Source organism: Symphalangus syndactylus, chromosome 10, assembly GCF_028878055.3.
Source record: "Symphalangus syndactylus isolate Jambi chromosome 10, NHGRI_mSymSyn1-v2.1_pri, whole genome shotgun sequence".
NCBI classification, from domain to species: Eukaryota; Metazoa; Chordata; class Mammalia; order Primates; family Hylobatidae; genus Symphalangus; species Symphalangus syndactylus.
In genome coordinates this window covers 83,627,476-83,650,649 of record NC_072432.2, presented here as the reverse complement: position 1 = coordinate 83,650,649, position 23,174 = coordinate 83,627,476, and the positions used below count along the sequence as shown (strand labels likewise).

Below are 23,174 nucleotides of genomic sequence, written 5' to 3'. Positions count from 1 at the left end.
GAGTTTAAGACCTGCCTTGCTAACATGGTGAAACCCTGTCTCTACTAAAAATACAAAAATTAGCCAGGCATGGTGGCGGGCGCCTATAGTCCCAGCTACTTTGGAGGCTGCGGCAGGATAATCGCTTGAACCTGGGAGGTGGAGGATGTAGTGAGCCGAGATCGCACCACTGCACTCCAGCCTGTGTGACAGAGCGAGACTCCATCTCTACATAAATAAATAAAAAATAAAATATATGTCGGGCACAGTGGCTCACGCCTATAATCCCAGCACTTTTAGGAGGCCAAGGTGGGCAGATCATGAGGTCAGGAGATCAAGACCATCCTGGCTAACACAGTGAACCCATCTCTACTAAAAATACAAAAAATTAGCAGGGCGTGGTAGCACATGCCTGTAATCCCAGCTACTCAGGAGGTTGAGGCAGGAGAATTGCTTGAACCCGGGAGGCGGAGGTTGCAGCGAGCCGAGATTGTGCCACTGCACTCCAGCCTGGGTAACAGAGCGAGACTCCACCTCAAAAATAAATAAATAAATAAATAAATAAAATACAATACAATGTAATGAACATGTAGCAGCGTTTCTTTCCATAGGATGCCTGACAGTGGTTACATTTTAGTAAGACTGTATCGGTGCAGGTTATGATTAAAAAAACAATCATCTTGGAATTGTTGAGCCACCACATCCTTATTGGGTAGGGGGTCTAATAAGTAGCTTCAGTTGTTCTTCAAGAAAGGTATCAGGAAAGCTCCTATAGTTTTTAAGTTGTTTTTCTTAAGGGAGTTAGTCATCAATGAGGACTAGAAGGATGATGGCTCTAAACCCTCAAGGTACTGAAAACTGGAACCAGCCTTGATTTAGCATGCCTGAGCATGGACCCCAGGAGGTAGATGTGTGTGGAAACAGAAATACCAGATCCCATGAGAATCAGACACCTAGAGCCTAGCCTAGGCAGCACCTGAAGCCCCTTGGTTCAGGGTGACACTGGGGCAGGCTAGAAAGGTCTCACTCTGGCCCAGATTCTGATGCTTTGCTGAACCACTGTGCCAGTTCGCCAATGCTTTATTTCCATTTATGTTACGTCTTCTGCCAAATAGCTTTGCTGCCTTGCCCCTGAGCCACTGCATGCTCAGCAGCTAGTGCTTCAGCATCCTGCAGCTGTAGCCCAGAAGTCCTCACTACCGCATATGTTGAGATGACTGAATTTGGCTAGGAGTCCTTCCTGTGAGAAAGCCCTGGAGTGTGGGCAGCCCATCCTAGAAAATAAACAAAGCAGCTTTCAGCAATGAGGGACACACAGCCAGTTTTGCTACATTCACCCTTCTGGCTCTGTCTTCAGCCTAAGCTGCTCCTTTCAGGTCCCTCCCTTGGGACCTCAAGCCTCCTTTTCAGGCCCCTTTTAAGCACAGCAAATCCTGTATGCATTAAGGGGAGGTAGTTGAAGAAGTTTGGGCTTCTGGGTTTTATGTTATTACTGGCTTATGAAAGCTCAAACATTTGCACTCCAGCGATGATAGTTGCATCTGTTAAATTTAGTGTAAAGCTGCCTCCTTACGTATTTTAAGTTCAGCCTAAAGGTTTCCCCATACATAGTGAACTGTAGCCTAATTGGGTATGTAAACAGACTGTAACCTATTCTTGTACCAATCACAGAGTTTTGGCCAATCACAAGTGGCCAACTGTTCAAACCGTGTTCAAATAAGGCAAACCCGAGTTATAACCAATCCAGCTGTTTCTGTCCCTCAATTATGTTTTCTGTCAGTCACTTTATTTTTTCCGACCACTGGGCAAGACTGGAGCCTCTCTGAACTTACTTTGGTTTGGGGTCTTTTTGATTTGCAAATCATTCTTTGGGTTCTTTGCTTGATTAAAAGCTGTTAAGTTTAATTTGTCTAAGGTTTTTCTTTTAACACACCCCAAACTGTAAGGGGAGGCATCCTACTTACACAATAATAGAAGAATGCATAAAGCTATAACATGAAGGAACAAGTGACAAATTCTGTAACGGCATGTGTTGGGGAAAACTTCTGAGAGTGGAGGCCTGAATAGGTATTGGAAGTATGAGTAGGAGTTTACAAGGAGAGAATGGAAGGAGGGGAATTACGGACAGAACAACATGGACGGAAGCCGGCCGCGGTGGCTCACGCCTGTGATCCCAGCACTTTGAGAGGACGAGGCCGGCGGATCACCTGAGGTCTGGAGTTTGAGACCAGCCTGACAAACATGGAGAAACCCCATCTCTACTAAAAATACAAAATTAGCCGGGTATGGTGGAGCATGCCTGTAATCCCAGCTACTCAGGAAGCTAGAATCGCTAGTACCCGGGAGGCAGAGGTTGCAGTGAGCCGAGATCTCACCATTGCACTCCATTCTGAGCAACAAGAGCGAAACTCCGTCTCAAAAACAAAAACAACAAAACAAAACAAAAAAACAGACGGAAATTTTATTGTCCTATGACAAACACTGTATCTTCGGTGAACTCAAAGTAGGTTTGCCCACTTTCCCACAGATTGTTTTGGTGAATGAATTTTTTGTTTCAGTTAATGATAAACTTCCTTAGCTTTTTACTGAGTACAGGTTTACTGTATGTAAATATGTGTAATATTAGATTAGTGCCTGACACATGGTTAGCATTATCGATTTTTATTAGGGACTAGGTCTCAAACTTCAGGTAATTAAGTAGCTTTTTCTTTTGGGAAGACGTAAAAATATTCTCAAGCCTAACTAACCATCCTTTCCTGTCTTCTAGTCTTGCCCACCCAAAGCTCCATCCTGCAAAAGTCTTCAACAGTCCATTTCAAAAGCCCAGCATTGTTAAACGGTCTAAGGAATAGCACAAAACAAGATGCACCCAAAACGTCAAGGCCATACTGGACAAGGGCAACGTTAGCCATTTTTGGTCTGGGGTAACTATAGGCAGTATCTTAAAACAAGGCTTGAAAAATGTCATGTTATTTCCAAATCCCATTTCAGAACTTTAAAAAAAAAATTGCATTTTGAGCTCCTAAGAACGTTTTTGGCGGTAGGTGGCCACATGGAGGGTGGCACAGAGGCTCGGCGGCGGAGAGCGGAACAGAGTTGGGCGTGGCAGTGCCTGCGAGTCAGCGCCACGTAACCAGAGGCGCTCGCACTAATTTGACCTCTAAGACTAAGCGCAGGAACGGCGGGTGCGGACATTACGGCGGAAGGCTCAGGAGGAAGCAGAAGTGAAGGGCCCCACAGTCCTGGGACGGTGGGGCACAGGGAGAGAAAGGTAGCCCCGGGCGCGGCGCGGCGAGGATGCGAGCAGAGGAAGGACACGCGGCGCCGGGTACCTGCCGGAGGCGCCGGGTCCAATGGGAGGAGGGCGCGCGCCGCACCTCAACCTGGTCGAGGACGTCACGACGTCAAGGCGGACGCCGGGCCAATGGGAGGCCGTCGCGGGCAGGGACTGGGCCGAGAGGAGTCGGGGCTGGGCCGCGCCGAGGCGGTTGCCTGACTCCAGTTTAGCCGCCGCCGGAGAGAACGGGCGCCGAGCCGGGGCTGCGGAATCCGGCCTGCCCCTCACCTCACTCCCGCTGCTCGCACCTCCCGGATGGTGCTGACTGCTCCCTAAGCGGCGGCAGCGGCGAGTCGTGAGGACGCGCGGCGGATGCTGTTCGGGGTCGAGGCTTCCCGTCGCCGGCACTTCCTCTTGCGGCGCCCGTGCGCGGCCGGCCCGGCAGGCGGGATGGCGGCCGCGGCTCCGGGGAACGGCCGCGCATCGGCGCCCTGGCTGCTTCTGCTCTTTCTGGTTCCGCTGCTCTGGGCCCCGGCTGCGGTCCGGGCCGGCCCAGATGAAGACCTTAGCCACCGAAACAAAGAACCGCCGGCGCCTGCCCAGCAGCTGCAGCCGCAGCCGGTGGCTGTGCAGGGCCCCGAGCCGGCCAGGGTCGAGGTGAGCGGGCCGGGATGGGGCGGGCGAGGCTGCGGGGCCGACTGCACCGGGTACCAGGCTCCAGGCCTCTGAGAGCGCCGCACTCCCCCGGCCTCAGCTGGGGGAGGGGAGCCCGGCCCCTGCTCCCGGGGTGGAGGGCGGTCTGCTGCGCTGTTTTCCGGTGAGGCCTGGTCTTGCCCGCTCCTTTGGGGAAAGGGAGAGGGAGAGTCCAAGAGGAGCCCGCTATAAGCGTTGATCTCCGGAGGACCGAGATGCTGCTCAGGAATGGGCGTTTTATTGATTAGATGTGTCTTAGAGTAGCTAGAAAGACTCATCCCTACCAAAAAGTTTTTAACAGATGGCTCCTAGGAGGCTTTTTGTATTCCCTGAGGATCATCACATCGGCCATTTCATTGTTGAAATAGCTTATCCCAAACTGCTTACCCGAATTCAACTTGGCACTGCCTGTGCTTTTTGCCAAATAAATATGGATTATGAACCATGACTCTCACTTTTTTAAAACGTGCTTTGGCTAGCAGGAAGTAGCTTTTAGGAACGCAGAAGAATTAGTCTCCGGCAGTACAGCGTGCTGCAGCGATGTGGGATGCCAAAACTACATTTATAAGTAAAACAGAATCCTGTATTTTGTCCTTCCCTGAATAGATACTATAAATCAACTTTTTAATCTGTTAATAGAATCAGTCCTTAGTCACTTGGCAGCGTTTTAACATTTCTCCCTTCTCCCAGTCGTGGGTTTTGTCGTCATTTCCAGTATCTGCTCCCTGAATCCCGGCCAGTGTGGCACTCAAACCCCCACTCCCACCCAGGCCACATCCAGCCCATCTCCAAGTAACTAATCTTCCCGAACATTGAATTCTGCCATCTTGTCAGAAGTCGTCGGTGAGTTGCCTCCACTAATTTCAGTCCAGCCTTTTTAGGAGGGTGATGTTCAGGTTTCTCCTGATGTGGCTGCAGCTCATCTCCAGGCTTTTTAGCCACTGCTTTCTTGCTCATATGCTAAAGGGATATGCTCATCTGCAAAAAAGAATGTGCTTCAAGAACCCTTTGGGACAGGCCTTGTGCTCTCTTGCCAGTTCCTCCCAAACACAAGACCTTTTCAAAGTAAAAAAAAAAAAGACCTAGAGTTTGAAGCCACGGCTCAACTCTTCCCACCTTGGAGAACCAGCAGATACCTACTCTCTGTGAAGCCTTCCCTAAAATTTCTTGGTTAAGAGTGATTTATCTCTGACCTTTTCCTTTCCTTTCCTTTCCTCTCCTTTCTCGTTTTTCCTTTCCATTCCTTTCATTTCTCCTTTGCTTTCCTTTCTCCTTTCCTTTCCTTTTAACGTTTTCTTTGTTGAGACAGCGTCTCGCTCTGTCGCCCAGGCTGGAGTGCAGTGGCGCCGTCTTGGCTCACTGCAACCTCTAATTGATCCTCCTACCTCAGCCTCCTGAGTGGCTGGGACTGCATGCGTGTGCTAACACGCCCGGCTAATTTTTGTTTATTTTTTTTTTTAAGAGAGGAGATCTCACTATGTTGCCGAGTCTGGTCTCAAACTCCTGGGCTCAAGCGCTTCTCCGGGCTTGGCCCCCCAAGTGCTGGTGAGCTCTCACACCGGTGCATTGTTTTTCGTGATTCATGTTTTCATTACATGTTACTTTCTTAGGCTTTTCCAATTTTCTGTTGTTTTTCTGTGTAAGACCATAGGATAGAACTTTCTGAGAGACCGATCTTGGTTTCACTAAGCAAGAACATTTGTAAGAATCAGTGCTGTCCCAGATGTAGTAATCGATATTGAGAAATAATGAAGTTCGCCTTACTGGAAGTACTCAGGAGGAAGTTGAATGACTAACTGCCTGTGAGGAGACTGTGGTATGGGAGGGAAGCTGGGAGATAAAGTTACTGGGAAGTGAAGATTCTGTGAGCCGATTTAATCCTCACAACAGCACGTTAAACAGAGGAGGTTTGGAAGGAATAATGGTTTAATACACAGAGCTAGAAGCTAGTTTCAGCAGAACCAGAATTAGAATCTGGACTTCTGTGCCTTACTGTTCTATTAGCATTCATTGTGTCTTACGCTTTTGACTTATTTAATTCACTAATGGATTTTAATGGTTTATTGGATTGTATGCTGGTGTAGTTCTTTGATCTTGAGCCTAGCTTTCTCTTTCTCCTTTTTCAGGGAGCTTTATTGTGTATATTGTGGCATGTTTACACACACGTCTTGCTGCCTTGGGTTCTTGCAAGTTGTGTGCATGTTTTATGTGTCCCTACTAGCTTTTAGGTGTCTTGAGAGCATGACTGGTTTACTCATGTCTGTCTATTCCAAAAGACCTTGCCTGTTCTTGATATTTATTAAGTAATTTTCTAAGACTGGGTTGAAGTAGTTGCATGTCAAGTTTATATCAGCTGTTAAATACCTTTATGGAAAAACTGGCTGTAAAATAAACTCAACCAGGAAAAAAAAAACAACAACCCGATTTTTAATAGTGTCTATCCAACCTTTTTTTTTTTTTTTTTTTAAGTTGCAAGGGATCCACCAGATGGAATTAAGAAAACTAAGCTTTTATCATCTGCTGGATATAATGTGATTTTGTACCCATTATTGGATTGGTGTTGGTTTAGACAATTTAGTTTCAGCTGACTATATAGTTAATTCTGGGACTCTTACAAAGTTTTTTTAAGAAAGAGAAGATCAAAAGCACTGGAACTCACGAGTAAACCCATGATAACAGATATAATGCAGTGATGTCAGAGGTGTACAAGAAGTGTGAATCATTTAACATGTGAAGCCAGGGTCTTTAGTCCACTTGGGCAGAGCAAAGTGGTGAGTGGGCTTCTCCATCTTTTTCCTTCTGCCTGCCCTGCTGCCCCCAGCCATATGCTTAGGAGTGGGACTCCCATTTACACTGCTGTGCTTGTCGCTCCTGGGCTCAGCTGACCCTGCTTGACATGTCCACTTCAGGAAATTGAACTGAAATGCTGATTCATGAACTTAATTCTTAGTGTTCATCTTTTAGCCCTGTCATTTACCCCAGTATCACGTTTATTTTAAAACAATAACTATTTTGGATTAAGTTAATTGTGTGAGTGAGAGATTATGAATATGTAACTTTGCAGGTATTTTGTTGAAGTTTTAGTCATATTGGAATTTTTAAGATAGAAATAATGGTAGGTGTAGAGCTACTAATATCCTTTCTAAGAAGCTAGGAAAAATCTAGCCATGCAAAATGCCACAGTGGTAGAAACAGTGTCCAGTAAACATATTAAATGGTCTTAAGGATTCTTGTCTTTTAAAGTTCTATTTAATTTTTTTTATAGAGACAAGGTCTTCTTATAGCTCATAACTCATTGCAGCCTCCAGCTCCTGGACTCAGGTCATCCTCCTGCTTCAGCCTTCTGAGTAGCTGGAAAGGGATCCTTGTCTTTAAACTAGGGGTGTGGAGGGAAGGGCAGGTATAATATAATATGATTTTTCCATTGAATATTGTCATATATTCTTGGTGATTCATTTTAGTTAGGCATTTATTTATTATTGTTTATTCTAATTTTGTATTATAGTAGAATATAATTGTCTTGTTTTCTTCCTTTTTTTTTTTTTTTTTTAAGAGACAGGGTCTCACTATGTTGCCCAGCCTGCTGTCAAACTCCCGGGCTCAAGGGATCTTCCCCTCTTGGCCTGCCAAAGTGGTAGGATTACAGGCATGAGCCATCATGCCTGGCCTTGTCTTGTTTTTATTTTATGTGTGTATATATATATACACACATAAAATAAATAAATATATATATATTTAGATGCAGTCTCACCCTGTTGCCCAGGCTGGAGTGCAGTGGCACGATCTTGGCTCACTGCCATCTCTGCCTCCTGAGTTCACACCATTCCCCTGCCTCAGCCTCCGGAGTAGCTGGGACTACAGGCGCCCTTAACCACGCCTGGCTAATTTTTTGTATTTTTAGTAGAGACGGGATTTCACTGTGTTAGCCAGGAGGTCTCCATCTCCTGACCTCGTGATCTGCCCGCCTCGGCCTCCCAAAGTGCTGAGATTACAGGCGTGAGCCACCGCACCTGGCCTTAATTATATTTTTATGTAACTTTTTGATACTATTCAAGTATTTTTTCCTCTATGGTACTCACTATGCTGAAAGATTTTTCTTTCACATGTTTTCTAAACTGTGCAATATAAGCGTCATTTGCTATTTTTGTCCACCTGATGGAGGTAAGAAATGATCAAAGTACAGTTTAACAGCAGTATTAGCAAGAGTTGAGCATTGCTGAATGAGTAAGTTTCGGCAGATTTGCTTTGCAACTACATGCAGTAGATCTTTTAAGAGGGTAGGATATTTAAATTTAACCTTTTTGTGCCACTGTGTGAGAGTGGGCTTCTGAAAATGGAGGGGGGAAGCATCTCTTCTTGGTTAGTAGGCATTCAAATGGAAGATATGTTATAAAAACCTAGTTGTTATCTTATAGGGTGCTAAAAGCAAGGTGACTGAACTTCTAACAGGGCATTCTACATTGAGTATGTACTTTTCTCTATAATTAGGCTAAAAAAAAGTTGGTAAGTAATATGAACTTACAATCATGATTAACCCCCAGTTTACAAACCCATGATAAAAAGTGTTGTTGATTACTTGGATCCTATCTTTTCTGCAGTTCGTGTTTCTAGTGGCTTACTCAATAGTTTTTTCTTACTCATTCCCTGAGCAGAATTTGTAATATAAGAAACATAAGTCCTTTGAGTTGAGGGAGATTAGATAGATTTAATAGAAGTCATTTATACTTTATTGCATATTCTGGAAGTCCAAAGAAGAATGACTCTGGTTGCATAGCACTTATAATAAAGCCACAAAATCATTACCTGACTCAGTGCCAGTTCTTGTTATCATATTTTTACTTTACTGTTTTTGGTATTTCATTTATTTATTATATTTCAGCTGTGAGAGTATCTTCTACAAAACATTTTAAACTTTTTTTATTTTCATTAAGTTGCAGTCCCACTCCACCCAGTCCAGCCTCCTAATTCTAGCCTCTATACAGCTAAGATTGAGGCCATCAGTTATAAGGACACCTGCTCATAATTACCTTCTCAGAAGGTAATTACATTAATACTGAATTTATTTAGTGGTATTCTGTCATCAAAAAAATTCATTAAAAAAAAATCAATGAAGGCTGGGCGCAGTGGCTCACGCTTGTAATCCCTCCACTTTGGGAGGCCGAGGTGGGTGGATCGCCTGAGGTCAGGAGTTCTAAACCAGCCTGGCCAACATGATGAAACCCTATCTCTACTAAAAATACAAAAAATTAGCTGGGCGTGGTGGCGCGCGCCTGTAATCCCAGCTACTCAGGAGGCTGAGGCAGGAGAATCTCTTGAACCCGGGAGGTGGAGGTTGCAGTGAACCAAGATCGTGCCACTGCACTCCAGCCTGGGCAACAAGAGCAAAACTCTGTCTCCAAAAAAAAAACAAAACAAAACAAAAAGAAACTAAACACATTTAATAAATTTCCAGTGCATAAATACATTACAAAACAACATTCATAAAAATAAACATTCATTAAAACAAAAAAGATAATTTTATAACAAAATAATTATTACGTATAAATTCTAATATAAATTAACAAGTAACATTAATAAAGTATTTAAAAATAGTGAAACCATTCACAAAAATACATAATAATGAAAATTAAAATATATTATCTTTAATGACATCTTTCGAAATTAGGTTTATCTGTGGTGTCATGTATATGTGTATATATATATTTTTATTTTATTTTATTTTTTTTTTTGAGACAGAGTCTCACTGTCGCCCAGGCTGGAGTGCAGTGGCGAGATCTTGGTTCACTTCAACCTCTGTCTCCTGGGTTCATGCAATTCTCATGCCTCAGCCTCCAGAGTAGCTGAGACTACAAGTGCATGCCACCACGCCCAGCTGATTTTTGTATTTTTAGTAGAGATGGGGCTTTGCCACGTTGGCCAGGTTGGTCTCAAGCTCCCAACCTCAAGTGATCCACCTACCACGCCTCCCATGTTGCTGGGATTACAGGCATGAGCCACCATGCCCGGCCTAAGTGCATATGTATTTTTGTGCATATTTTTACAACTTTTAAAAAAAGCGTTTTTTTTTTTTTTTTTTTTGAGACGGAGTCTTGCTCTGTCGCCCAGGCTGGCGTGCAGTGGCGTGATCTTGGCTCACTGCAAGCTCCGCCTCCCGGATTCACGCCATTCTCCTGCCTCAGCCTCCCAAGTAGCTGGGACTACAGGCGCCCGCCACACGCCCAGCTTATTTTTTTGTGTTTTTAGTAGAGATGGGGTTTCACCATGTTAGCCAGTATGGTCTCGATCTCCTGACCTCGTGATCCGTCCGCCTCGGCCTCCCAAAGTGCTGGGATTATGGGCCTGAGCCACTGTACCCGGCCTCTAAAAAAAAGCTTTTTTTGACTTAGTAGTGCCCAGGAGACAGTTCTAAGCAAATTGTAAGCCTTTTCTTCTGACTCCTTTGTCTTCAGATAATCTCACCTCTTGTTTGATAACTTATTGAGCAACTTTGTTTTTGTTTTTTTGCTGGGACATCAGTCTTTTTCTTGGTAGCAAGCTGTAGATTTTGTTTCAACGAAAGCATCTTCATCTTCTCTAGTTTCATCATGTAGAGATGGAGATTCCGATACAGGTATCTGTATCAATTTCAATACAGTCACATTTGTGTTCATTTGAACTCTAGAACTAGAATAGGAATTACTTTTTTCTTTGATTTTCTTTTTCTTCTCTTGAGGATCATGAAAGTATAAAAGAATACTTTCTAAATGAGGGTGCTTTTTTCATTTTTTTTTTTTACAATTTTTAAATGTGGAATTAAAATTTTAACTAGAAAAGAGTTTTTATTAAGCAAGATTTAAAAAAAAAATCTAAGTGGTTAATCCTGCTCTCAAGATGTAAGTAAGGTGTGTTTCAGACATTATTAAAATACTGAAATAGTGGTATTTGTACCAAAACACGAGTATCTCATTACTTACTATGATATATAACACTGTATAACTGAATAGTGGAATACCAAAATTGGAATTGCACACTGCATCTAATCCTGTATGCATCTAAGTGTATTCTTCTGTGCCTGTACTTCCTGCCTTTTCCATGTTTTGGACAAAACTGTCATCCTTTGTGTACCTCCTCTCTTGTCCACATTCCTATTCTCCTCCCTCAGTGCCTTTATTCTCTCTCTTCCCTTTGCTTCCTTTATATCTGCTTACACATGTTCATACATTTCTCCTATTTTGGAAAAGAAAAAAAGGTCATTCATTTAATCTTACTTGACCATTAGTTTCTTTTCTCTTCTTTCCTTTCTTTCGTTCTTTCCTTCTTTCTTTTTCTCTTTCTTTCTTTTCTTTCTTTTCTTTCTTTTTCTTTCTTTCCTTTCTTTTTCTTTCTTTCTTTCTTTCTTTCTTTCTTTCTTTCTTTCCTTCTTTCTTTCCTTCCTTCCTTCCTTCCTTCCTTCCTTCCTTCCTTCTTTCTTTCTTTCCTTCCTTCCTTCCTTCCTTCCTTCCTTCCTTCCTTCTTTCTTTCTTTTCTTTCTTTTCTTTCTTTTCTTTCCTTTCTTTCCTTTCTTTCCTTTCTTTCCTTTCTTTCCTTTCTTTCCTTTCTTTCCTTTCTTTCTTTCCTTTCTTTCCTTTCTTTCCTTTCTTTCCTTTCTTTCCTTTCTTTCCTTTCTTTCCTTTCTTTCCTTTCTTTCCTTTCTTTCCTTTCTTTCCTTTCTTTCCTTTCTTTCCTTTCTTTCCTTTCTTTCCTTTCTTTCCTTTCTTTCCTTTCTTTCCTTTCTTTCCTTCCTTTCCTTCCTTTCTTTCCTTCCTTTCTTTCTTTTCTTTCTTTCTTTCTTTCTTTCTTTCTTTCTTTCTTTCTTTCTTTCTGTCTGTCTGTCTGTCTGTCTTTCTTTCGATGGTGTCTCGCTCTGTTGCCCGGCCTCGAGTGCAGTGGTACAATCTTGGCTCACTGCAACCTCAGCCTTCTGAGTAGCTACGACTACAGGTGTGTGCCACCATGCCTGGCTACTTTTTTTTTTTTTTTTTTTTTGGTACTTTTAGTAGAGACGGGGTTTCATCATGTTTGCCAGGCAGCTCTTGAATTCCTGACCTCAGATCTGCCCACCTCGGCCTCCCAAAGTGCCAGGATGACAGGCGTGAGCCACCATGCCCAGCCGTATTAGTTTCTTCAGTTTTATAAACCAAACTTCTAACTAGGGGATTTGCTGCTTTTTCACTTTACTGTAGTATGTTGTTATCTGGCTTCGGTCCTTGCCTTTTTCTTGAAATTATTTTTTTAATTTTAAAGACAGTCTTGCTCTGTTGCTCAGGCTGGAGTTCAGTGGCACAATCATAGCTTACTGCAGCCTGGAACTAGTGGGCTCAAGTAATCCTCCCACCTCAGCCTCCCAAGTAGCTGAGACTACAGGTGCATGCCACCACACCTGGCTAATTTTATTTATTTTATTTTATTTTTTTGTGGAGATGAGGGCTCACTATGTTGCCCAGGCTGGCCTCGAACTTTTGGCCTCAAGCAATCCTCCTGCCTCGGCCTCCCAAAGTGCTGGGATTATAGGCATGAGCCACCACAGATTCCATTTTTTGAAAGAATCTTGTAAGTTAGCAGATTGCTAAATCCAGGGGTCTTTTTCAGTTCTCATTTGACACTGTTAATTCTCTACTTTTTAAGACTCCATCTCAGGTGTATGAACTTGGCAGAATAATGAAGCCCATTTGACCTCAGTTTTCTTGCGTTAAAACAGCTCCTAAGTTTTTTTGAGTATCAAATGCAACAATATGTCTGAAAATATCTGGCATCTAGTTAGTAGCTCACCCTAACCTGATGGTCTGTGATGCTTTAGTTGCTGCCTGGCTCTCGAAATATCTAAGATAGCTTTTTTTCCTATTTTTTTCCTCCTTCCACCTTCTTTAAATAAAGACATTCTCTAAGGCGCATTCTTTGAACTTTATCTCTTTGCCTTATCTGTTGGAAATCTCATCTACTTGCAGAGCTGTAGCTGATAAATTTGGGCCGCCAGTAACCAGATACAGTACGTCCTCACTTAATGTTATTAATAGATTCTTGGAAATTGTGACTTTAAGTGAAGTGACATCAAATGGTGTCATTTTAATTCAGTGTTGTTTCATTATAACATTGATGAGAAAAGAAAGTTGGTTTTCTTTTACATCATTTCACTTAAAGTTGCAGTTTCCAAGAGCCTGTTGAGGACACGGAGGCTGTCAGCCTTGAGGCTACATACCTTGAGGCTGTCCTAGGCTAAACTCTGGTGATCCATTTCCGATAACCTCTTTCAAACCTTCATTTGAAATGCTTTTTATCACCCCAAGTGAAATGTATATGAAACCAAACCCCTTGTTTTTATTCCCCTTTCCCACATACCTTTTAAGAGTACTAAATACATAATGGCATTTTAAGAGTACTAATATTTCTGCCAAACAAAAAACCTCATCACCATCTTTGATTCCCCGCACCCCGCCTACCTTTTTTAAAGGTCTAGTGATTTTTCTTTCCATCGTGTGCAGAATTTTTTCCTTCTCTTATTTGTCTTAACACGGGTTTCATGCGGCTGACCTCCTGATTGATCCAGTGGCTGGTACTCTCCACTCTGCGCTGATAATTGATCACAGTGCCTTGATGGTGTTTATGTGTTACACAAAAATAAAAATATGTAAGGACTTCCCTCTTGCCTCTGAGCTTGTCCACAAACATAAAGGATTTCAGGCCCAGTTTATCTTTCTCATCTTGCCCCAACCATTCTTCTGATGGTTTACTTCTTGTTCTCAGAACATGCCTGTATTCTTTCACATTGTCAGTACAGAAAAGAGGTATACGCAGAAAAGGAGTGATGTATTTTCAAGTTAGCCACTCCATGAGTGACTAGTACTGAATCCCACTGAAACTTCCAAGGAGGCTTATGAAATGAATCTTAGAACCAGCTTCCATATTGGTTGCCCCACAGCTATTAACTCCCCACACTTCCAGGTAGTGAATGAGTAAATACAGAGCAGTGCTTTTTGGTTGGACCTGCCCGAAGTCAGTCACAGCTTACAAGAAATTGATCCTCCATAGCTGGCATAAGATGTTGGGTCAAGAGGTTTTTGAAATGGTACATAGCATGTGTCTATAATGGTGTGAAAGTTAAAAATTCCAGAAGATACAGAAGAATGTAGAGTGAGAAGTTATGTCTCTTTTCCTTTTTTCTACTCTAGAAAAAGTTTGCCAACCCCTGTTCTAGTCATTCTGGTTCCTTTCCTGGAAACATTTATCATTAACTTGTTTCTGGAGACTTGATGTGTATTTATGATTCTTACACCATCCACATACACACATACTTAGTATATACTTTTTCTCAACTTCAAAATATCTTAATGATTTTCTATATTAGTATATAGAACATTCTTATTATTCTTTTAGTTCTATAATATTCCGTTATGTGGATCTACCGTTTATTTAACTAATTTTCTATCAGTGGACATTTAGTTCTTTTTTTCTTTCTCTTTGTTTTGAGACAGGGTCTCACTCTGTTGCCCAGGCTGGAGGGCAGTGATGTGATCTCTGCTCACTGCAACTTGCACCTCCTGGGCTCAAGCGATCCTCTCACCTCAGAGCCTCCCAAATAGCTGGAAACTACAGGTGTGTGCTACCACACCCAGCTAATTTTGTATTTTTTGTAGAGATAGGGTCTCACTTTGTTGCCCAGGCTGGTCTTGAACTCCTGGGCTCAAGGGCTCCACCCATCTCCCAAAGTGCTGGGATTACAGGCATGAGCCACGGAGCCCAGCCGACATTTAGTTGTTTTGTGTCTTTATTACAAATGATAGCATTACATTTATACATATTTGTAATCCGAAAAGTTCAATTCCTTGAGTGTTCCTATCTTGAACTTTTTTCTGTAATAGGCCTCCCATACTCATTGCCCACAGTTTGCATTCAGTTTTATTGTAGTGGGTCAGGATCATTAAGAACTGGAGTTGCTGGGATAGGCCTTTCCCAAGAGGTTCTACTTGAGTTGGACCTTGAGGAATCTGGATGAAGAGGGGGATAATGAAAAGGAGGTAGGAAGGGAAAAAGGACTGTGTGGCTGAAGGCTTGTGGTTAGCAAAAGCCTGGCCTGCCTTCGAGCTGCACTGCCCAGCACTGTAACCATGAGCCATGAGTACATGTGGCTGTGAGCGCTTGATATGTGGCTAGTCCAGAGTTGAGGTGTGGGTGAGTAAATACCTACCAGGGTCTGAAGACTTAGTATGAAAAAAAGAATGTTAAAATATCTCAGTAGTTTTAAAAATATTGCTTATAATTTAAATAGTAGCATTTTGGATATATTGGGTTAAGTAAAATGTTATTAAAATTTTTACCTGGTTTTACTTTTAAATATATGGCTACCAGAAAATGTAAAATTGCATTATGTGGCCTACCTTTGTGGCTGCATGATTTTTTGTTAGACTCTGCTCTGGCTCATCCTTCAGGATGGAGAAGCAGGTTCATTTGGGGAACCTGGTATGTGCTTCAGTGAGAACTGTTGGATAGTTATCGGAATCAAGTATTTGGTATGAAAAGACCATTACGTTTCTTAAAATAGTGAAGTAACATGAAATTAGTTTCAGGAAGATTCAACTGTTTATATTTTGTGGCACTACAAAGACTAATTGAGCACTTACTGTGTACTGAGCACTGTCCTAAAGGGCTTTATTCATTTAATCCTCACAGCAACCCTTTGAGACATAGGTAGCCCTTATGTTACAGATGAACTTGAGTCACAGGGAGGTGTACCTATTGGCCCAAGGTCACGCCGTAACTGATAATGACTTGGCTATGAACTGGCAGTCTGATTCCAGAGCCTATACACTTAACCACTACACTGTGTCCCTGTGAAGGTGAATTAGACAAAGAAGATGATCCTTGCACATAGCAGCAAAGGAATGGTAATGGATCACTTTTTAATCCTGTTAATATTTTAATTAAAAAAAATCTTCTATCTTCACAGTACCCTGATACTTTTCATTTTAAGTTCTTCTCACCATGATTGGTTGTATGATTTTGGCCATCCAGGACTAGCTTAGTATGTAACAAGCTTTAAGTTTATTTTTCTGGTGTTTTGTGTATAGGAAGGTTTTAAGAATATGTAGTTTTTAAAAATTTTGTTTTGTTTTACAGTCATGCATCACTTAATGATGGGGATGTGTTCTGAGAAACGCATTATCAGGCAATTTCATTGTTGTGCAGACGTCCTAGAGTGTACTCAACACAAACCTAGATGTATAACCTGCTATACACCTAGGCTAAATGGTATAGCCTATGGCTTCTAGGCTACAAATCTGTACAGCGTGTTACTATATTAAATACTGTAGGCAGTTGTAACATTATATATATAAAATATAGAAAAGGCACAGTAAAAATTTGGTACTGTAATCTTATGGGACTACTGCTGTATATTCGGCCCATCATTGATCAAAATGTCATCATGTGGTGCATGTCTGTACTCTTAAAGCAAATTTTATTTTATCCCTACATTTTACAGAGGAACAGAGATTAAGTAATGTGGCTGAAGTTTCATGGCTGGGAATTACAAAACCATGAGACTATGTAGCTTTGATCACTATTGTGTTTGATTTAAAAAGTAAACATTTTGTGTTTGAGCTTAGAGCTAAGTGATCATAAATGGTGTATATTTATTCCTAAAATTTTTCTGGGATTTAAGATCCTGAAATTTCATACGAACCTTTAAGAAGCATTTTCAGGAGGAAAATGTGTCAGAGCCAAGTTGAAATTTGAAATGCCTTTTTTTTTTTTTTTAAATATAAGGATTCTTAATATTGGAAGAGAAAGGAAGTTGTTGTTTTGAGAAGGGGGCTTGCTCCATCACCCAGGCTGGAGTGCGGTGGTGCCATCATAGCTCACTGCAGGAAGCTCATTTTTAAAGGGCCATCAACGTAGATGGAACCAAAATAGTAGTGGAGAGAAAGCAAGAAGCTCTTAAAATGATACTTGCTTAATTAATTAAACTTAATTCATTAAGAGCTAGCTGTCAAGGCAGCAAATACTTTCCATTTTGTTAAATTTCTCCAGTATTTAGCTCAGAGGTCTAGTCTTAATGGTAATACTTAAATTTTTCTGATCTTTCCTGTGGAATTTTGGAATCAAGTTTATGTTATGTGTTAAGGAATGACATGCACACTAAGAATTTACGATTTTATTCTCACCTGTGACTAGGGCCTTTGTAATAAATCTGTTTTTACCCTGTCCAAAATTACTATGTTCTTGGATTTCTTTTTCTTTGTCTCTTGGGTTTCTAGAGATTCATAAGCTTTAAAAATTAAAAATAAGTTATTAGGATTGGAAGAGACCTTTGGAAGTGGTTTATCTAGCCCAGGGCGTCTCAGTCTGGGAACTGCTGACATTTTGGATACATAATTCTTGGTTGTGGAAGGGCTGTCCTGTGCATTGTAGGATGTTTAGCAGCATATCTGGCCTCTACCCACTAGATGCCAGTAGTTCCCGTTTGATTGTGACAGCTAAAAATGTCCCCAAGCATTGTCAAATGTCCCCTGGGAGACAAAATCGCCCTGGTTGAGAACCGCTTGTCTAGCCCATTTCCTGGGAGTGGTGGTTCCCTTCTCTGGAACTCAGAAGTTGAGAAGAGAAGGGTATTTACCACCTCCTCTAGCAGTCTATTCCAACTTTGGGTGCCTCTTTGGAGATAGAAATCTCTCCTCTCTGTTAAGCTAAAACCTGCCATCTCTAACTTTTTAGTTCTGCCTCTTAGGACCGTATAGATTGGATAGATTCACATATAAACTTTCCCAATTATTGGAACATGATACCCCATCCTTCCTGGTCCCTCATGGGATTGTTTTAGAACCAAGTCAGCAAACTTTTTGTAGTTGCCATGTATTTGCAGGCTACCAATCTCTGATGCATAATCTTCCTTTCCTTCCCTCTCTCCTTCTTGCCTCCCACCAGCCTTCCCTCCCTTTCTCTTTCTTCTTATGTCTTGTAACTTCTTAAAAATGTAAAAAAACATTTTCTTGCCCTTACAGGCTGGGTTTTGGCTTCAGTAACTTGTCATCCCTGGTTTTAGAGTCTTTGACATCTGCTAATCTTCAAAGGGCAGTGCAGTGCTTTAGAACTGTATGATAGAACTTTGGGGAAGGTCTGAGCAGCGTAGAATAACGTTGGACTTGTCATTAACTCCTTCAAGCGAACAGCTTACTGCTTTTTTGGAGCTTTGTCACATTTTCAGCGTAATGACAGCCAAGACAGTGGTTTGTCTTTTTCATTAGGCCACCTTACCTTCTTTTTTTTTTTTTTGAGACAGAGCTTCACTCATTGCCCATCGCGCAATGGCGCAGTCTCAGCTCACTGCAACCTCCACCTCCCAGGTTGAAGCAATTCTCCCGTCTCAACCTCCCAAGTAGCTGGGATCATAGGCTTCCGCCACCATGCCACTTTACCTTCTAAGATATTTTTAGACTTCAGCATAGAACCATCCGTGTAAACAGCTGTATTAAACTTGTCTTAGCTGGAACCAACTCTCTATATCCTGCTGAGGTTTGTGGGTCTTAGTTTGTCCTTTAGAGTGTTAATGAAATTTTTCTTAGCTTCATGTCATTCAAATGTTTTTTAAACATAGCTGGGTCTTTCACGCAAGTTGCTAATACAAATTTAAATGAGATGTAGCTAAGAACTAAATCTGAAATCACAAATGCCTAACAAATAAGGTTATTTTGGCCAGGCATGGTGGCTCACGCCTGTAATCTCAGTGCTTTGGAAGGCTGACGTGGGTGGATCACTTGAGGTCAGGAGTTCGAGACCAGCCTGGCCAACATGATGAGAAACCCCGTCTTGACTAAAAATATAAAAATTAGCTGGGCTTGGTGGTGCATACCTATAATCCCAGCTACTTGTGAAGCTGAGGCAGGAGAATCGCTTGAACCCGGGAGGTGGAGGTTGCAGTGAGCCAAGATCACACCACTGCACTCCAGCCTGAGTGACAGAGTGAGATTTTGTCTCAAAAAAAAAAGGGGGGAATTTTAATGCATGGATAGAACAGGTCTGTACTCTGTTCTTAAAATTGTTTTGGAGAATTATATGTAAATCTGCATTATACATGTTTAGTATCCTCAATCTAAAATCCACAGTGCTCCAAAATCTGAAACTTGAGCACTGACATACATGAAATGCTCAATGGAACATTTTGGATTTCTGGATTAGAGGTACTCAACTATGATATAAATATTCCAAAATCTAAAAAAATCCAAAATTCCAAATACTTCTGGTCCCAGGCATTTCAGGTAAGGGATACTCAAATTGTAGCAACCGTCGTCAGAGGTTACTGTCATTACTGATGGCTTTCAGAGTGATTAGACAGTAAATAAGTGTAATGACCATGACAAGAATATTTTCAAAAAAACTAAATCTTATTTACGTGCAAAATAAAATAATTTTGAATAATGATTTTAAGAAGTAACTGATTTTTTTTTTCCAGAAAATATTTACACCAGCAGCTCCAGTTCATACCAATAAAGAAGATCCTGCTGCCCAAACTAATTTGGGATTTATCCATGCATTTGTTGCTGCCATATCAGTTATTATTGTATCTGAATTGGGTGATAAGACATTTTTTATAGCAGCCATCATGGCAATGCGCTATAACCGCCTGACCGTGCTGGCTGGTGCAATGCTTGCCTTGGGACTAATGACATGCTTGTCAGGTGAGTGTGCTTTTCCCCCTCATGAGTTTGCTGAATTAAAGGGAAAGCATGTTGTGTGACATGGAGTCATTGAGTCATTAACCTAGTCATATGGGAATTTGGCTTACACCATATTCATGGTTTTCCAACGTTTTCCTTGTGTATCCTCTAAAATAATTTTGTACCCCCTTTTGCATAGTTGTCTAAAATTTTTCATCTTAAATTTAAGAAATTGCAAAGATCTAATTTCTGTTATATTGTGTAAAGTAAGATTGTTAGGGCTGGGCACAGTCGCTCACACCTGTAATCCCAGCACTTTGGGAGGCCAAGGTGGACGGATCACGAGGTCAGGAGTTCCGAGACCAGCCTGACCAACGTGGCGAAACCCCATCTCTACTGAAAATACAAAAATTAGCTGGGCATGGTAGTGTGCACCTGTAATCCCAGCAACTCAGGAGGCTGAGGCAGGAGAATCGCTTGAACCCAGGAGGCAGAGGTTGCAGTGAGCCGAGATCACGCCACTGCACTCCAGCCTGGGCGATAGAGTGAGACCCCATCTCAAAAAAAAAAAAAAGCCGGGGGAGAATGTTAGGGTGTTTTAAAAATATACCCAGTGACTCTGAATACCATTAGCAATTTGATCCACTATCACCATCATTCCTTTAAAACAAGTGTGAATATACTTTTTTAACAGTTGGAAATTTACATTTTTTTCTTCCTATAATTTATATTTTCATCTGCTTTCCTTACTTTTACTCTGATGATTATAAATTTTTGCTTCAAAATTTATTACAAAGCTGGTCCAAGTGCAGTGGTGTTTACAACTAATCGATGACAAACCAGTTACAGATTTCTTTCTTCTTTGTCTACCCCCAGTGCTTCACTTCATGAGCCTAAAGAAATATATATATGGATCACCCCATCATATCTACCTGCAATAAAAATATGCATTTAATATCACTGAATTTTCAAAGATATTGTAAATTTCTCCTAGTAAATCTCTTAAGTGTTAACTCTATGAATTGAGTTGTTACAGTTATTAGTACTCAAAGAAAATATATTACAAATTTAAATAATCATTTTAAAAAATTGGAAATACATCTCTTAATGAGATGATAGGGCTATTTTTTATTTTTTTTTTTGTTTTTTGTTTGTTTGTTTGTTTTTGAGACAGAGTCTCGCTCTGTCACCCAGGCTGGAGTGCAGCCGCGATCTCGGCTCACTGCAAGCTCCGCCTCCCGGGTTCACGCCATTCTCCTGCCTCAGCCTCTCCGAGTAGCTGGGACTACAGGCGCCCGCCACCACGCCCGGCTAATTTTTTGTATTTTTAGTAGAGACGGGGTTTCACCGTGGTCTCGATCTCCTGACCTCGTGATCCGCCCGCCTCGGCCTCCCAAAGTGCTGGGATTACAAGTGTGAGCCACTGCGCCCGGCCTTATGTATTTTTTTTTTTTTTTTTTAGAGCCTGGGTCTTGCTCTATCACTGAGGCTGGAGTGCAGTGGCGTGATCATAGCTCACTGAGACCTGGAACTCCTGGGCTCAAGTGATCCTTCCACCTCAGCCTCCTGAGTAGCTGGGACCACAGGCTCATGCCACCTTGCCCAGCTGAATTTTTTGTTTTTTGTAGAGACAGGGTCTGGTTGTGTTGCCCAGGCTGATCTTGAACTCCTGGGCTCAAGCTATCTTTCCACCTTAGCTTCCCAGTGTACTGATATTATAGGTGTGTGTGCCTGCCCTTCCTTTTACCTTGTTTTTATTTTTTAAATTTTTATTTATTTATCTTTTTATTTATTTTGAGACAGACTCGCTCTGTCACCCAGGCCGGAGTGCGGTGGCATGATCCCTCCCGGCTCACTGAAACCTCCACCTTCCAGGCTCAGGTGATTTTCCTGCCTCAGCCTCCCAAGTAGCAGAGACTACAGGCACGTGCCATCATGCCTGGCTACTTATTGTATGTTTTGGTAGAGATAGAGTTTTACCATGTTGGCCAGGCTGGTCTCAAACTCCTGACCTCAAGTGATCCACCCACCTTGGCCTCCCAAAGTGCTGGGATTACAGGCGTGAGCTACCGCGCCTGGCCCCCTGGCCCATCATTTTACAATTTTTAAACATTTTATAGAAATAATTTTAAGTTTACAAAGCAGCAAAAATAAAATAGTACGAAGAACACTTATATGCCTTTTGCCTAGATTCACCTGTTACCATTTTATCCCATTTGTTTTAGCATTTGTACTCTATCTAAATAAAATTGTAAATGTGTATATATACACATTGTTTAAATACCTGTCTACAGTGTGTACATATTCATACATTATTTATAAGCTATATAAGCCACACATATAATCACAACATTTAATATATATTATGTATTGATACAGTACTTGAATCTGTCATCCATATTTTAATTTTGGATGACCTAATGTCCTTCTTTTTTTTGTTTTTTGAAAGGACATAGGCCGGGTACGGTGGCTCACGCCTGTAATCCCAGCACTTTGGGAGGCTGAGGCAGGTGGATCACAAGGTCAGGAGATCGAGACCATCCTGGCTAACACGGCGAAACCCCATCTCTACTTAAAAAATACAAAAATATAACCAGGCTTGGTGGCGGGCATCTGTAGTCCCAGCTACTCGGGAGGCTGAGGCAGGAGAATGGTGTGAACCCGGGAGGCAGAGCTTGCAGTGAGCCGAGATCGCGCCACTGCACTCCAGCCTGGGTGACAGAGCGAGACTCCGTCTCAAAAAAAAAAAAAGAAAGGACATAAAATTTATTAAGTATTTCACTTGTGATACCAGTTTTATGTAATTTAAGTGGGTTTAACAGTCTTTATATTATTATTTTGCCTCAACTGTTAAATCGTATTTCTTTATTTCTACATCTTCTCTTTTACAGCTTTATTTAGTTTTATAGATTCAACCACTTTTTTTTATACTTTATGTTCTGGGATACATGTGCAGAACGTGCAGGTTTGTTACATAGGTATACATGTGCCATGGTGATTTGTTGCACTCATCAACCTGTCATCTAGGTTTTCAGCCCTGCATGCACTAGGTATCGGTCCTAATGCTCTCCCTCCCCTTGCCCCCGACCCCTCGATAATGTCCTTTATATCAGTGTTTTTCCCTTCGGTCTAGGTCAGATGTTGCATTTAGTTATTTATTATCTTTTTAGTCTTTTAATCTGAAATATATCCATAGCCTTTTTAAAAATGTTTTCTGACATCAACTTTTTTGGGAGAATACAGTGTATCTCTCCTCCCTCCACCCCAGGAATGGACTGTTCCCTATTTTTTGTTTGTCTGATGGTTCCTCATGGTTAGATTGAGGTGGGCATTCCTGACTAGAAAACTGCATAGGTGATACTTTGGCTCTCCAAAAATGTCTCATCTGGAAGCACATGGTGTCCATTTATTCCTCATTGGTGACATTAATTTTGGTGACCCAGTCAATATTTCTTTTCTGTGTTGTCTTTGTCTTCCCTTGCAACTAATATCTAATCTGTAGGGATATACTTAAAGACAGTACAAATACCCTCTTCCTCATCAAAATTTCTCCAAAGATT

At 41.7% G+C, this 23,174-nt stretch overlaps 1 protein-coding gene across 1 annotated transcript in view; it reads left to right on the top strand.

The window, feature by feature from the left end:
* Positions 1-196: 196 nt before the first annotated feature.
* TMEM165 (transmembrane protein 165) overlaps positions 197-23,174 on the top strand; it is a 34,082-nt gene continuing 11,104 nt past the window's right edge. The window contains exons 1-2 of the mRNA XM_055294656.2: positions 197-3,913; positions 19,410-19,635. Of these exons, the coding sequence (XP_055150631.2) occupies positions 3,629-3,913; positions 19,410-19,635 (511 nt within the window). The 5' untranslated portion in view covers positions 197-3,628. The remainder of the gene's footprint in view (positions 3,914-19,409; positions 19,636-23,174) is intronic.